We start from the raw sequence: 17311 nt of genomic DNA, 5'->3' as shown, positions 1-17311 counted from the left end.
ATTTGAATCTTTCATTTCTCCAACAAAATAGCACGTAGTCACATATATAAGATAGCTTAAAGACCAGAAAACAATATAAGTTAGACACATTTGCATCTTACATATCTTAAAAAAAACAAACATGTGAATCTAAAGCAATACATTTATTACTGACACTACCTATTCTATATGTCGGCGGACAGCATAAGTTCAAAGAAGGAACCACAATTAAATAAGATCCATTTTCGAATGATAATGATTGTATAGCAAGAAGTCATATATTAATTCTAGCTAAACTTGCATTAGTTAAAATAATTGTGTTCATTAAGTTCACATCAATCTGTTCTGTAAAAAGAGATAGAACAGATTAAAGACGGCGCTAATAAAGTGTGAAAGTGCGCGTGCCTTTGAACGTTGAGTTAAGCGAGAGGTGCGAATGAAATTACACATAATTTAAAACTGATACTATTGTGTCACCTTGCATTGTGCTAACATCAATAACTCAAAAGTGTCTCGATGCTCGCGCAATAAATGGTTTTAATGTAACCATTAAAATCGCTATTATTAATACAAAGCACATTAACTAAAATTCATGCTGCAATTTCTATTTAAGAGTTTCACGTCAATTAGAAAAACTTAAAACATTTACATCAATTTACGTATAAGATGATAAACAGCATGAAGTGCTTTTCGGTTGGTACATTGCCGATATGAGGCAATATCTTGATATTGAGTGTATTTTCGGTGCTTTTCGGTGCTATTCGATGCTTTTCGGTACTTTGCGGTGATTGTATGCACCCGTAAATAACTATGTATAGACATCGTGAACAATACATAGTGAGCAATCTACCCATATATATTTTGATATGGTTAGAATCTGTAGAGGATCTTCTTTAAAAACCCGTTAAAACAGGCCGACTTTGTCCGCGATTTACAAGCCGACTACGACCCTGCCATAAAATGTTTTGATATGGTTAGAATCTGTAGAGGATCTTCTTTACAACGGTACCATTATAATTAATTTCGGACGAATAATAATGAAGTTATAACCATTTATATCGGTTCCGGGTTTTCTTTTCGGCATTTGCGTGTGTAAAAAAAACCGTTAAAACAGGCCGACTTTGTCCGCGATTTACAGGCCGACTACGACCCTGCCATAAAATATTTTGATATGGTTAGAATCTGTAGAGGATCTTCTTTACAACGGTACCATTATAATTAATATCGGACGAATAATAATGAAGTTATAACCATTTATATCGGTTCCGGGTTTTCTTCTCGGCATTTGCATGTGTAAAAAAAAACGTTAAAACAGGCCGACTTTGTCCGCGATTTACAGGCCGACTACGACCCTGCCATAAAATATTTTGATATGGTTAGAATCTGTAGAGGATCTTCTTTACAACGGTACCATTATAATTAATATCGGACGAATAATAATGAAGTTATAACCATTTATATCGGTTCCGGGTTTTCTTTTCGGCATTTGCGTGTGTAAAAAAACGTTAAAACAGGCCGACTTTGTCCGCGATTTACAGGCCGACTACGACCCTGCCATAAAATATTTTGATATGGTTAGAATCTGTAGAGGATCTTCTTTACAACGGTACCATTATAATTAATATCGGACGAATAATAATGAAGTTATAACCATTTATATCGGTTCCGGGTTTTCTTCTCGGCATTTGCATGTGTAAAAAAAACGTTAAAACAGGCCGACTTTGTCCGCGATTTACAGGCCGACTACGACCCTGCCATAAAATATTTTGATATGGTTAGAATCTGTAGAGGATCTTCTTTACAACGGTACCATTATAATTAATATCGGACGAATAATAATGAAGTTATAACCATTTATATCGGTTCCGGGTTTTCTTTTCGGCATTTGCGTGTGTAAAAAAAAACGTTAAAACAGGCCGACTTTGTCCGCGATTTACAGGCCGACTACGACCCTGCCATAAAATATTTTGATATGGTTAGAATCTGTAGAGGATCTTCTTTACAACGGTACCATTATAATTAATATCGGACGAATAATAATGAAGTTATAACCATTTATATCGGTTCCGGGTTTTACCTAAAAGATTTCCGGGTTTTCCGGATATTTCCGGGTTTTATACCTCGCCCTATAAATTGACCAATCACATCGCAGCATTCTTTCTAACAACCTTCCATAAATCGCCATCTTAAAATTCTTAGCGAGAAAGCCTGTGTATTATTTGCGTATTATTTTAAGCACTAATAGAACTGTTATAACAACAATTGTTCATTTAAATAGGTGAGAATAATATCACAGTCAATAATGTCAGTAATCGTTTTTAATGTTAACGTGCATATTTGTAGTATCGTCTTGTTATTGTAGTGTACATATTTTTCGGATTTCGGACAGCCAATTCATCGAGTATTATTGTTGTGGTTTCGTGAGTACTCTTCGTGTAGAATACTGCTGTTTAGATGTTTATATGGATTTAAACGTTTTCTGTTTTAATCATTTACCCCACCCCTTTCGTTTATACGTTAAATTGCACAGGTAACAATGTTAACTTATTAAAATTAATAATATTTTCTTAATCTCTTTGTGTTTTCATAGGTAATGTTGTTACATGTACAGTCATGAGTCTGCATCCGAAATTCGAGCGATTACCCTCTGGGGATCTGCAAATGATTCGCCGAGAGGTCCCTGTAAGCACAGGCAGCCTTCCTGCACTGTGTCAGTCACCAGATGTGGTTGAGGATCAGGCGGTAGCTGGAAAGTATAGGGGACAGACTGGGTTGTGGAAACGCCCTAGGATTTTGTGCATATATTGTGTATGACATGAGGAAGGATGTGCGGGTAGACACTCCTTTGTCGGCAAACAACTTTGCCTTGAAGGAGTACGTCAACTCATTTCCACAAGGTAGTTTTTATAAGGAAATGATTAATTACTTGCTTCGTATACATGTGTGAGACTTATATTCAATTTAGCTGTTCAATCATAATGTTATTCTATTTTAATAAGAGAGAAGTGTAACCTATTTTTTTTTATTGTACATCCACCTATCTGGAACATGAGTTTGTAAATTTTATTTATAATGTTTTCTTCTGATTGGAGACACAGGTTTTTTTTCCACTTTTTGGGGAAAAAGCCCATGGCTTTGGAATTGGGAATTTTATCGGCATTTTCATGAAATTGGGAAAATAAATTAATTAGCCTTTTTTCCACACGAAAAGTCCATGATTAGGGAAATACTAAATTTGATTTAACTCTTTATAGTCATTCAAATTAAAAGAAAAAAATAATACAATACTTTGGTAGATGTAATTAAATTAAAATTGAGATAAATTACACATAAGACTTCTTTCTAAATTTCTAAAAAAAACAAAAACAAAAAAAAACTGTTTTTTTTGGTAATTGGGAATTTTTTGCCACATTTTGGGAAAAAAGTATACTTTTTGGGATTGGGAACATAGCCCTATTTCGGCTATAAAATCGGGCCAAAAAAAACCCTGAGACTTATAGTGTAAGCATTGTTTGTTTTGATAATACAGGCCCGTACCCAGGCCATGGGCCCAGGGGCCCGGGCCCCCCCAGCTGGCTTTCGAACTATGATTTTTTTTTTAATAATCGGCCCACTACAATTTTTTCTCTCGTGCAAGGGCCCACAGTATACTTTCCCTCAAAACAAACGAGCAGCTATGTTTTATTGTCCCTGATAAACAAGGGGATTAACGCTCGCCAATCGAGATAAGCCTCTAGGCAATGTTTTCTTATCGCCTTGTACACACATCCCCGATCAGTCCCCCATTGTGATCATGAATGCTTCATCTATCGATGGTTGATGTAACATGTATTTTGATACGTGCAGCGAATGGAAGCTACTGCTACAGGAGTTCGTAGACTATGGTCTGATAATTGCCGTCGCAAGTTTTTTTTTCTTCTTTGATTAGGCCCTAGACGTATTTTTCCCTTCTAAAAGTTTTTTTTGGAAACCTTTTATTGGGAATTTTTTAAGGTCCCAATATATACTTTTTGCATTGAGAATAGGGCCCTGAATTTGAACCGGAACAAAACACTGACAAAGGTATTAAAACTGAGTATTTATAATTTTTGAAAGGAAATCACTGAAAAAGACTACGATGAGATAGTTAACATGTTTGTTTAAAAGAAAAACAGATACATAAATTTGCCGAGCAACAGATAAGAATTTGGCAGAATTCAGTATTGAAAATAATTGAGTACCGAGAATTGAGTAATATCAACCTATTATGTCTCATTGGTAAAAAAATGAAAATTGAAACAACAAATCGATCTTATTATATAAGTTAACCTGATCCAGTGTAGAAAAATATTGAATAATTAAATTATCTCTTTCCTTGAATTTGTTTGAAAACAGTAAAATATGTTAAATTGATTATTTAAGACTTTCATTATTTTCCCAAAAAATTAGGCGTTTCGCGCATTTTTTTCATCAAAAAAGAAGAGGTCTTTCCCAAAAAATCAGATTTAAAAAAACCTGTGACGTTATTGATATGTGAAAAAAATGGTGGAAGCAATACGAGAGTTGATATGGATAATCGTCAGTTTAAACCTGTAAGTTTCGGATATCTAAAGCTTTTCATATTGTTGTGAATTCACACCAATGTTTAAAGTTTAAGACTTCCGAAATGTGCTGATTTACTTGTTATATTCCATTTATTCATATCACAAAATACGTTTTTTATAAGCATTAAAATTCACCTTGCAAAGTGCCAAATTAAAAAAAGTATATATAAAGAAAGGGGGGACCCCTCCTAAACCCTCCCCGGTTGGGCCCCCCCAGTAAAAAAATCCTGGGTACGGCCCTGTAATATTTAAAGTGTAATTTGGTTCAATATTAAAAAAAAATGTACATCACTCGCTTGAGTAAATGCATATACTTCACATTCCTTTTTTTATCAGAAGAATTTTTTTTGCCAAAACACTCCAATGTTGAGTTTGTAACTATGTATTTTTGGTAGTCAGTAGTTGTTTCTGTTTTAGATTTGTTGGTCTGTTGTTGTAGTAATTGCATATAAGGCACCAAGTAACTTTTTAACTGTTAAAGGCAAGGAGGCTGTAGAGCACCACAAGGCAAAGAAGGAAAAAATGCCGACACCCACTGCCAGTACTCCAACCACCAAGGCAGAGCTGTTCAGCATGATGCCCGCTGACCTAGCCCGTAAGCAGTTGCGGGAACAGCCTTTGACCTCTCAGACCAAACCTTGCTCACGAAAAGTTTTCCCCCAGGAAGGAAATGAGCGATGATGTGCTTGTGTGGGAGGTTGAACAGATTGAGGCTGCTAGAAAAAGAAATTAACTTCTAATGCAAAATAACTAGTTATTTAAATACTTAAATCTAGTTTGCAATTATCATAATACACTGAATACATTTACTGTATTCTTTATATAATCAAAATGACTTTCAAGTGGAAAAAATATGTTGAAACACGTAATTTGTGATTTTTTACAACTATTTGTACAATAATTAATAATCATTTTCAATGTCATTTATTTGAATAGTGGTGCTGATGTTAATCCAACAAGAGGTAATGATGTATTTATCCGGTGTCTGTGATACCTTTTCTGTAAAATTATATATCCTTGGCTTTTGTTCTACCAAATCAATAGATAGCTGGTGTTGGTTGTTGTCTGCTATACTGATAAATTTCACCTGCTCATTGTGTTTCTATTTTTAATATCGGTTTCACCTCAAGTCATAATTGCAAGGTTTTTTCTGTCACGCCTTTTTATTTAACAGATGTTTACCTTTATATTTATTAACCTTACAAAACAGTTTTCTTTCTTGCTTCTTTAGCCTGCCTTTAATTGCTTATTGATAGCCTTTCATTTTATTTCTAATATGCTATTACTTCTTCATAGTTATCCCCACGCTTTTTGAAAAAAAGGTGGGGATATTGTGGTGATCTCCGCCGTCCGTCCGTCTGTCCGTCCGTCTGTCCGTCCGTCCTGGCCACTATCTCCTCCTACACTAAAAGCACTAGAACCTTGAAATTTACACACATGGTAGCTATGAGCATATGTGCGACGGTGCACTATTTGGAATTTTGATCTGACCCCTGGGTCAAAAGTTATAGGGGTTGGGGTGGGGCCGCGTCAGAAATTATCACTCATTTTTTTAGGTTATTTTACATTTACTTCTTTATTTCTACACCGATTCACTTCAAATTGATACTGGACCTCACCTATGACAATACGGTCAATCTCAACCATGCAAGGCCCCATTCCCAACCCTGGGGCGCCCCGCCCACATAGGCCACACCCACCAAAAATTTCCATTTACTATAATTTTTTCATTTCTACACGGATTCACTTCAAATTGATACTGAACTTTTGTTATGACATTAGGGTCAATCTCAACTATGCATGGCCCCAATCCCAACCCTGGGGCGCCCGCCCACATAGGCCACACCCACCAAAAAAATCCATTTACTATAAAAAAAATTTAGGTTATTTTACATTAACTTCTTCATTTCTACACTGATTCACTTCAAATTGATACTGAACCTCTCTTATGACAAAACGGTCAAACTCAACTATGCATGGCCCCGTTGCCAACCCTGGGGCGCCACGCCCACATAGACCACACCCGCCCAAAATTGCCTTTTACTATAATTTCTTCATTAATACACTGATTCACTTCAAATTGATACTGAACCTCTCTTATGACAATACGGTCAATCTCAACTATGCATGGCCCCATTACCAACCCTGGGGCACCCCGCCCACATAGGCCACACCCTCCCAAAATTGCCTTTTACTATAACTTCTTTATTTTTACACCCATTCACTTCTAATTGATACTGAACTTCTCTTATGACAATACAGTCAATCTCAACTATGCATGGCCCCATGATCAACCCTGGGGCGCCCTTGGGTCAAACATGCGGCGTGGGGATACGCGTCGGCCTCTGCCGCGCCATTTCTAGTTTTTAATTATTTTCATCATTCATCACTACAATCACACTAATTATTTATGTCATTGAAGTGTCACTAACTGGAATGAATTAATATTTCTAAACCTTAATGCCAAAATTTCTTTTTATATTAAATATAATGTTTAGTAAAAAGTCTATACTTCTATTGTAATTTGTTGTAGAAATTACAATACTGAATTGTATTCAAAAAGTTGTTTATGTGAATAAAATGATTTAATTAAATGGTTTAGACATTATTTTATTATATAACTAAAATAATTATTGATTAAAATATAATATTATTTATTATTTATAGACAAAATAATTTACAAATATATCTTGTTAATGGTTTGGAGTTTCTTTAGTGAGTTTTTCTTTAGTGCCAACTAGTGCACAACAGCCACCTGCAACCAAGCCACCACCAGCTACCATCACTGCCTCTCAGTCTGTATTGACAACCAAGCCCCTGGAGAGCCCTGTAGAGAGTCGCTAGATGTGGGCCATGGCACGACAGTTAGACTGCCACCAGCTACCACAATTGTCCCTTTGCGGACAACCAAGCCCCCTGGAGAGCCCTGTTAAGGGTCGTTAGATGTGGAGCAACCTTCTGCCTTCACAGAATTGATGAAGCCCACAGTAACAGGTATTAATTATTTTAATTAACGATAGGTTCTCTCATTTAGATAACAGCATAAATTACAAAAGAAGTTATTGAGAAAAATGATACTTAGGGATAATTCTAACACTGAACGCGACTTGTTTTCTATAGACAAAGAAGGAAATCAAGTGTGGGTTATTCTGCAATAAATTATGGACGGAGCTAAATGTTTCGAAAATAGTTCCGAATAAATGAATAAAATATTGCAGTAAAATGCACGTGCTAAAATGCGCTCTAAAAGAAATGTAATAAATGTAGCATGTATATAAGTGTAATGAAACGACAAATGGTATATCCGGTGATAAGTGGCATAACCACGCCTGCATAGAATGTTATTTGTTAAAAAACAAAATTAAGGAAACATTTATAGCATGTCAGCTTTTCAGTAGCATCAATAAACGTGACGTCATTTAGTTTCTACGATTGTTGATCTCAATGAAAGTGACGTCATTCGCAAAATATTTATGAATGAAAACGACGGCATATGTTTGTACAATTCAATGACGTCACTAAATAGTGAACTTTGTACAAAGAAGGGCGAAGTATTAAACAATATAGTTCACGTCCAAAAGCTTGAACCAAATCAATCAGAATCATGTTAGAATCAAAAAAATATTTTTCTTTGATGGTTTGTAGTCGAATAATCCACAGTAAGGAGTATAGATGTGTTTTATCAAATTACTCGTCGTCGAATAACCCACAGTAAGGAGTATAGATGCGTTTTATCAAATCACTCGTGCTTTGCACTCGTGAATTAATTCCTACGCATCTATACTCCTTACTGTGGGTTATTTGACTACAAACCATCATATAATATTATTTCTTAACTCGTATTTTTCATGTGAAATCAATTACTGGAACAATGGCTTGCAAGTATCGATGTTTTAGCTTATGTTTCTGTTCCTCTCAAATCATGACACTGCAAATTCAAAACACTCAAAATAAGTAAATATTAGATATTACACAGACACTTTTCTTTAATTCCAGAATTTCCCTTCATCGAGAGCTGGCGAGCCTGTGTGCCAGAGGTGGACCAGCAGTGGATTTCTAAATCCCTGTTCACTTACAGCAGTAAGGGCCACCCAGAGCTGGATGACAGAAAGCTAGATGGCTTTTGATATTACCCTCCTAAGCCCCAGCCACTACCAAACCAAAAGCCAAGGCTTGACAGGTGTGTATGATGTTATAAACTATTAACTTAAGTGAAGCTGTTTTACTTCACAATATGGCTTGAATAGCTGCATAAATGTTTATTTTTATCATGTATACATGTTATTACTAGAGTGTGTATAGTAATTGTTAGTGTTGTAATACATATTTATGCCCCCGGTAGGGTGGCATATAGCAGTTGAACTGTCCGTCAGTCAGTATGTCAGTCTGTCCGTCCGTCCGAAAAAAAACACTTGAACGTTGGACATAACTTTTGCAATATTGAAGATAGCAACTTGATATTTGGCATGCATGTGTATCTCATGAAGCTGCACATTTTGAGTTGTTGAAGTTCAAGGTCAAGGTCATCCTGCAAGGTCAAAGGTCAAACAGAATATAATTATTTCAAAGCAGTGCAGTAGGGGGCATTGTGTTTCTGACGAACACATCTCTTGTTTTCTACTGCCTTTATTCTTATCAGTTTTTTGTGCTTAAGTCTGCATTTGGAATCATGTTTAGATATTTCGGACTTCGGCTGTTCCTATGGATCCCACAGCGGTTATGCAGGATGGCGCTGACCTGTCCCTTCTGCAGGGTGACCCATCTTACCAAGCAGGGTCTGTACCGGTTGACCAGGATGGTGCTGGACATAGATTCTTTTTAATTCTTGCAACTGAGAATTTGCACTGTATCAAGTGCAAGAAAAATCAGATAGGCTGGAGTGATGCCATATTGGACCAGCTGGATCCGGCTACCAGGTCTTTGTTTCCGGTACAGATGATGTACCATAGCGCATGTGACAATCGTGTCATTTACTTGTTGCGCCAGAGAGGCTTAGGTAATCATGACTGTGTTAATCTATAAATTTTAATATATCGTCCACAAATGAAATTTACATTTCGTGTAACTGGATTCACTCTGTCTGTCGATCAGTTAGTCACTCGGTCTCCATAAAATGGTGTAAGTTTTTGGATGGAACTCTTTCTCCATGTCTATCCTACTATTCTTATTATTGTATAGAACAAAGGATTGACATTAACCAACCACACACATGTGAAGCTTTAAAATGTTCTTTCAGGTAACAGTCCTACTCAGCTGCAGAAGCAGAGCACGGAGCTGCACAATTTACGTTGGACAAAGCAAGAACTGCAGTACATGAGCGACTGTGCTTTGTACTGCAAGTCGGTGCAGTCTAGGTTAATTCTGACAACTTTCGAAGAGCCGCCCCCACACTACCCATTACCAACATACCAGTGGTTTCTTCCTGTTTATCAGCAGGAGGTTTTATCTCGGTCGGAAGAGGTCAAGGCGGCAGTGACATCCATCTTTGGTCGGGTATTAAAGATGGACTCTACTAAGAAGGTATGAATGGATGGAAGATATTGAAGAATGCGCTTTAAATTATAGCTAAGACAGTCATTTGTTTCACTGATCTAAACTGTGTAATCATAATTCATCACTATACGACCATAGTTAAATAATAACTTTGAGTACTTCGTAGCAACACTTGTTGATTGCAAATTACATAAAACGTCATAAGTTCTATTTAAGAATAGTATACCAATTAATGAAGTTTTTTTTATAAAATTGTAATGTCTTATTCAAAATAGACACAATAACCTTTGAATAAAATTACCATTGTATTTTACAATTATTTTACAATAATTTCAGGTAACCAAGAAGCTGGCGGGTAAAGCTGCTCGGACAGCTGCGTGGTCCACTTACCTGGGTAATGAGTATGGCCAGGTACTCATGAGTGCTATTACAGCCATCGAAGGGTGTGGACTGGAGGAGATGGTGTCAGGCATCCTAAGACACTATTCGGAGGCTGATGTTTTACCGCCAGTCCTGCTGTATGTGGACAGCAACTGTTGCGGGAAGTCCGCACTGATGGAAATTTTCAGGAGTGCTTGGCCTCACTTTGTTGTGGGATTGGATGTGTGGCACTTCATGCAGCGTCTTGCTGTAGGGGTCACAACGGACACCCACAGACTGTACGCTACATTCATGGGTCAGCTTTCAGCCGCCATCTTCCAGTGGGACAGGACCGACCTGAATCTCCTTAAGTCAGCAAAACGGGAAGAACTTATTCATTCCAACATCCAAAACCCCTCTGACTCGGATATCCAAGCCCGTCTAGACCGGAAGGAGTTGTCCCTGCACTGTTGTCGAATGACTCGAAGCACAGAGGTCATCAGGGAGAGGATCCAGGCTGTCTTGGAGTTGTTCGATGGTGACTCTGGAAGGGATACCATGGGCGTACCACTGCTTCATCATGAGCGTATCTGGGAGCTCTGGAAACAGCAGCAGAAGCATGTTGAGTGCCTTCAGGACCCTAAAGGTGTACAGCTATACACTCAGACAGGCACACTGAAGAAGGGGGGTGTGGTGTTGCCTGTGTATCGCTGTGCGCGAGGATCTACCTCCTTAGAGTCTTTCCATCTGCAATTACAGCGATTCATTCCTGGTAAGTTTTATTTAACTTTTTGGTATTTAAGGTATTTATATACATGTATATATATAAAGCTTTTATAGCCTTAAAGCTTCATTGTTATACAGAATACAGAATAAAACCATATTTGTTTCATGTTATCAAATATGAACAATATACCAGAAACTTGTATGTGTAATATTAAATACAATACATATACTCTTGTTGAATACATAACTCTGTAGAATAGTGTATGTGATTGTTCTGCAGGAACCAGTGCTAGCGCCAGCAACTTCCAGACTTACCTGCTGGAGGGCCTGATGCACTGGAACGAAGACAGACAGATTGCTGCAACCAGCACTGAGAAGGAAACTGTATTGTATGACGCACGGTTGAAGACCCCCACTAACAGACTGAGTCAGAAGCTCTTCAACAAGAATATTTTCCCTACATTCCAGCCTCCAAACAAATACACTGGTAATTTGAATTCTATTAGCTATTTTTCTTTCACAAAATTCTCAGACATATTTAATATATTAAACCAGCTGTACATTGTGGAGTAAATCGGCTTAACTATAATCTTTATGAGCATTTTTATTCCAGTTCATTGCTTGGCTTAGTGTGATGGTTTGGCGCGTCTTTAAACCGGTTTAACCCCCCTATGTTTTCTACTGACCATGATTCCAAGGTGGTGACCACAGCTTTAACAATGTTAATGCCTTATGTTGTGTTCTATGTATTGTCCTGTATTTAATATGCTGAAAATAGAATACTAGCCATTATAATGTTTCTGGACTTTAGTTATTCCTATATATTTTATTTAATGAACGATCTTTTCTAGTCTTAACATAATTGTGACATGAAATAACTATAAATGTTAATATAATAAATATGCTTTACATGAAGTGGTTTTTTATTTGAACATTATATAAAATTATTTCTTATTGCGTTTAAGTTCTTCTTTGGTTTACAGGAGAGCTGATAGGTATTGAATACCTATACAGCCAAACTGGTAAGTCTCTAGGTGCTCAAGACCCTGTTGTTGAGACCGAGCCTGATGCCAGCCTCTTAGATGAGGGCTTTGAGGACCCCGCGGCGATGGATGATGATGATCCAACCATCCAGATAGAGGACTCGTTCCTGTCTGCTTTGAGTCGTGAGAGGGCTAGGCATATCATGCAGCAGAACAGGCCGTCTCAATCAGGTACTGAAGTAGTAGAGTGTACAGAATACCTAACATAGTTGACACTTTCATTATTTAATTATTATACTTATTTTCATATTGAAATAAGTGGCATGTTTGTTGGTGTTAAATGTTACAGATTTGAAATTGTTAAGAAATGTTCGTTGTTAAATCAGAAGTAAGTGATGTTAGGGAAGTCCTTATAGTAGATGTCATAATTAAACAAAACTATTCTGCTTATTTGTAGAGTTGTCTGGGAATGCTATGGATGCAGAGCAGACGAAGAAAGTTGTGCAAAGAAAAAGTCCAGCTTAGCACAAAATCCCACCTACAGCAACTGGTGTCTGTATTGGAACAGCAACAGCAGCTACTGTTACAATAACTGCAGCTACTATCACATCGTCATCTGCTGCAGCTACAGTAACATCATCTTCAGTAGCAGCTACAGCTACATCAGTTATGGCTACCAGTTCTGAACTAGTTGAGGATCAAGCTGTGGTAGGTTTTGATGAATTATGTATTCTAATAAACTAGTCATTCTGTCCTCAAACTAGCACTCATTTTAATTGTACATTACCATGTTGATAAATAATGGAAACACTCCTACTCACTATTTATGTTGACATCTTTGCATATTTATGGTTATGTCTATATGTACATTGGTTTTTTTTAATTGCGAGAAATGTGCAATATAATAAAATTGTTCATTTTTAATGCTCTTCTTTCTTTAATTAATAAATTTCTAAACTGAGTATCTGTTCTTTCAGGACTCGGTTGGACCAGACAGGGTTCCAGGTTATGGTCATGTGATGGCGTTGCAGAGTATTTGTTTAACTTGAAAGACAAGGAAACTAAGGCCATTACCAATGCCGAAGCTGACCACATCGTGAAGCTGTGGTCTAAGATGTGGACCGACATCAGACCCAGCTGATCAAAGGACGCTTCAAGGCCCCGAATACATCCCGAATACAGTTGATTCCTGGTGTCCAGAGTGTCAAAAGGCAAGAAAACTACACAACATCACATGACATTACTTCATGTTCCATTTGTCAATGTTTAAGCTAACAACTTCATCAGGATAGAATAGCAAATAAGCAGCCATATACACATATAACACCAATTAAAACTGTTTTATATTTATTATTGGTGCGACGTTATTAGTCATATTACATAAACAATGATCTTTAACGATTACAGATGTGCATTGGCCCCACACCTTGGTCCATTCACGTGGCCTGACTGAAACAGGTATCAGGAAGCCCTGCTGGTCAAGTTATGCGCTGCTTTCACAGGTTCCACCACCAAAGATGGCGTTCCCCAGGCACGGTGGCGGACTGTACTGGAAAAGTACAATTTAATTCGGAAGATGGTCTTCAACAGTCAGCGTGTGATTCAAGACACACGCATTCAGCTGGCAGATATAAACCAGGGTACCTTGACAGCTTGGTAGGTATTTATTGACGAGTACATGTATACATACATATTATCATCATATTTTAATGTTATATGAACATATATAGTCAATTTATCTATCACTTAATTTATGAGTGCAATTTTTTTAAAGATTATACTCAATTAACACAAGAATAACATATTCCTTGCTCGAACAGGGACTCGCCCTTCAGATGGTTCCACTGGTAGCACCTGAGTCTCCGCCAGCGCCCATGAAAAGGCCAGTTGCCTTGGAGATGGGAACAACTGACCCACACAAGTTCCCCATCCAGAGCAGCACTAAAGGCGAGCTAACCAGAGTGCGAAGAAGAATTCTTCCACCAGAAGTGTGCAAGCCAGAAGTGCCAGTGCCAATTGCACCAGCACCAACTGTGCAATTTGTGACTGCTCCCGCCCCTGACCTGGCACCGACATCGTCAATTTCAGCCCCAGCTGAACCTCACCTGCCGTACTCAACCAAGCACTACAGGAAAAAGAAGCTGGAGGCTGAGCATGCAGGGGAGTTCCGGAGACAGTACAACAAGAAGCTGTCATACCGCAGCTGCAATAAATGTTTCGAGGACAGGAACACAGGAGGACATAAACAGTATTACTGACATCGGTGGTGTCCCTTTAAGTCCTCGGAAACTTATGAGGAGTTGATAAATGCCCTTATGGTGAAGGGCTATGGAAAAAAGAAAACTGAATAAATTAAAACATGAACAGTTAGACAAACATCACATTTTTCAATATCTGGACTAAATAACGTTCTCACACAGTGCTTTTTGACTATTTACAACAAAAGGGTTAACATCAACTAAAGTAACAATGAAAAAACATTCTGAATGCTGCCTAGCTTTTATTATGCCTCCCTTCGAAGAAGAGGGGGTATATTGCTTTGCTCATGTCGGTCAGTCGGTCGGTCGGTCGGTCCGTCCGTCCACCAGGTGGTTGTCAGACGATAACTCAAGAACGCTTGGGCCTAGGATCATGAAACTTCATAGGTACATTGATCATGACTTGCAGATGACCCCTATTGATTTTGAGGTCACTAGGTCAAAGGTCAAGGTCACGGTGACCTGAAATAGTAAAATGGTTTCTGGATGATAACTCAAGAACGCATACGCCTAGGATCATGAAACTTCATGGGTAGATTGATCATGACTCGCAGATGACCCCTATTGATTTTGAGGTCACTAGGTCAAAGGTCAAGGTCACGGTGACCCGAAATAGTAAAATGGTTTCCGGATGATAACTCAAGAACGCATACGCCTAGGATCATGAAACTTCATGGGTAGATTGATCATGACTGGCAGATGACCCCTATTGATTTTCAGGTCACTAGGTCAAAGGTCAAAGGTCACAGTGACCAGAAATAGTAAAATGATTTTTGGATGATAATTCAAGAACGCATATGACTAGGATCATGAAACTTTATAGGTAGATTGATCATGACTCGCAGATGACCCCTATTGATTTTCAGATCACTAGGTCAAAGGTCACGGTGACCAGAAATAGTAAAATGATTTTCGGATGATAACTCAAGAACGCTTTTGCCTAGGATCATGACACTTCATAGGTACATTGATCATGGCTGGCAGATGACCCCTATTGATTTTGAGGTCACTAGGTCAAAGGTCAAGGTCACAGTGTCAAAAGTCGTATTCACACAATGGCTGCCAGTACAACGACAGCCCATATGGAGGGCATGCATGTTTTACAAACAGCCCTTGTTAAGTATTACTCACTGATTTATGCATTTGTGTTTTGCTTATATAAAAGCTAGAAGAGCCCAACCTTTATGGTACATGTCACAAATGAAGTGACAACTGCCTTGAAAAGCAGAGGGAAAATGATTTGTGTTTATTAAGCTTAAAAACATGCATTTAGACTTTCTTGTATCAATACCTTTGTAATTATGCCCCCCTTCGAAGAAGAGGGGGTATATTGCTTTGCACATGTCCGTCGGTCTGTCGGTCCGTCCACCAGGTGGTTTCTGGATGATAACTCAAAAACGCTTGGGCCTAGGATCATGAAACTTCATAGGTACTTTGATCATGACTCGCAGATGACCCCTATTGATTTTGAGGTCACTAGGTCAAAGGTCAAGGTCACGGTGACCCGAAATAGTAAAATGGTTTCCGGATGATAACTCAAGAACACTTAGGCCTAGGATCATGAAACTTGATAGGTAGATTGATCATGACTTGCAGATGACCCCTATTGATTTTCAGGTCAGTAGGTCAAAGGTCAAGGTCACAGTGACCCAAAATAGTAAAATGGTTTCCGGATGATAACTCAAGAACGCTTAGGCCTAGGATCATGAAACTTGATAGGTAGATTGATCATGACTCGCAGATGACCCCTATTGATTTTCAGGTCACTAGGTCAAAGGTCAAGGTCACAGTGACCAGAAATAGTAAAATGGTTTCCGGATGATAACTCAAGAACGCTTGCGCCTAGGATCATGAAACTTGGTAGGTAGATTGATAATGGCTGGCAGATGACCCCTATTGATTTTGAGGTCACTAGGTCAAAGGTCAAGGTCATGGTGACCCAAAATAGTAAAATGGTTTCCGGATGATAACTCAAGAACGCTTATGCCTAGGATCATGAAACTTCAAAGGTACATTGATCATGACTCGCAGATGACCCCTATTGATTTTCAGGTCACTAGGTCAAAGGTCAAGGTCACAGTGACCAGAAATAGTAAAATGGTTTCCGGATGATAACTCAAGAACGCTTGCGCCTAGGATCATGAAACTTTGTAGGTAGATTGATCATGACTCGCAGATTATCCCTATTGATTTTCAGGTCACTAGGTGAAAGATCAAGGTCACGGTGACCCGAAATAGTAAAATGGTTTCCAGATGACAACTCAAGAACGCTTATGGCTAGGATCATGAAACTTCATAGGTACATTGATCATGACTGGCAGATGACCCCTATTGATTTTCAGGTCACCAGGTCAAAGGTCAAGGTCACAGTGACAAAAAACATATTCACACAATGGCTGTCACTACAACGGAGAGCCCATATCGGGGGCATGCATGTTTTACAGACAGCCCTTGTTATTTAATAAAGTTGACATATACTTGTAATTAATATTGCTGTTAATGGGAACATTCTCATAGTGTAAGCAAACACACCTTTCCATATGGAGAGGAAATCCAGGTTCAAATCCTGGTGGGGAACCCATATAAGCAGCAACTCCTATAATGTACATTTAAATCATACAAAGAAAAGTATTTGTGTATGGTATTTAATATTCATATTAAAATTTAGATTAAGATTGTGTTAGTTTTTTTCTATTACACACACACAAACACAGTAATTATATGTTGTTTTACTTTATCATTTATCATTAATATTAGGGCATCATCATTAGCTTCACATTATATCAGAGGTCCACAACAAAGGCCTATAACTCTGACCTGGCAATTTATCATAATATTGACCCTTTCTTACTTGAAAAATAAAGGGTTGATTTGCAACAAATGTGCATCATTGTATCTACTACAGAATCCGATATTCATATCTTCAGGG

General features: G+C 38.1%; 1 protein-coding gene across 3 annotated transcripts; it reads left to right on the top strand.

The window, feature by feature from the left end:
* The first annotated feature begins 7203 nt into the window (after window positions 1–7203).
* LOC127876170 (uncharacterized) lies at window positions 7204–16890 on the top strand. 3 transcript variants are annotated; one of them, XM_052421172.1, is made up of 11 exons: window positions 7205–7556; window positions 8559–8742; window positions 9240–9558; window positions 9799–10082; window positions 10392–11187; window positions 11422–11628; window positions 12125–12355; window positions 12582–12832; window positions 13102–13780; window positions 13945–15875; window positions 16166–16890. In XM_052421172.1, exons 3-8 carry the CDS (start codon window positions 9264–9266, stop codon window positions 12647–12649), a joined length of 1881 nt encoding a protein of 626 aa, XP_052277132.1. In that variant the 5' UTR covers window positions 7205–7556; window positions 8559–8742; window positions 9240–9263; the 3' UTR covers window positions 12650–12832; window positions 13102–13780; window positions 13945–15875; window positions 16166–16890. The 3 variants fall into 3 exon arrangements, with proteins under 3 accessions (XP_052277133.1, XP_052277132.1, XP_052277131.1); XM_052421173.1 differs by having other exon boundaries at window positions 7204–7556; window positions 10401–11187; window positions 13945–16890; XM_052421171.1 differs by having other exon boundaries at window positions 13945–16890.
* The last annotated feature ends 421 nt before the right edge of the window (window positions 16891–17311 follow it).

Source organism: Dreissena polymorpha, chromosome 4, assembly GCF_020536995.1.
Source record: "Dreissena polymorpha isolate Duluth1 chromosome 4, UMN_Dpol_1.0, whole genome shotgun sequence".
Classification (NCBI taxonomy): Eukaryota; Metazoa; Mollusca; class Bivalvia; order Myida; family Dreissenidae; genus Dreissena; species Dreissena polymorpha.
This window is presented reverse-complemented; position numbering and strand designations above follow the sequence as displayed.

Excerpts from the sequence above, each read along its gene's own strand:
- LOC127876170 (XM_052421172.1), top strand. The coding sequence starts at position 9,264 with ATGGATCCCACAGCGGTTATGCAGGATGGCGCTGACCTGTCCCTTCTG. Across the intron at positions 9,559-9,798 it reads GTTGCGCCAGAGAGGCTTAG|GTAACAGTCCTACTCAGCTG; the intron begins GTAATCATGACT and ends ATGTTCTTTCAG. Across the intron at positions 12,356-12,581 it reads GAACAGGCCGTCTCAATCAG|AGTTGTCTGGGAATGCTATG; the intron begins GTACTGAAGTAG and ends GCTTATTTGTAG.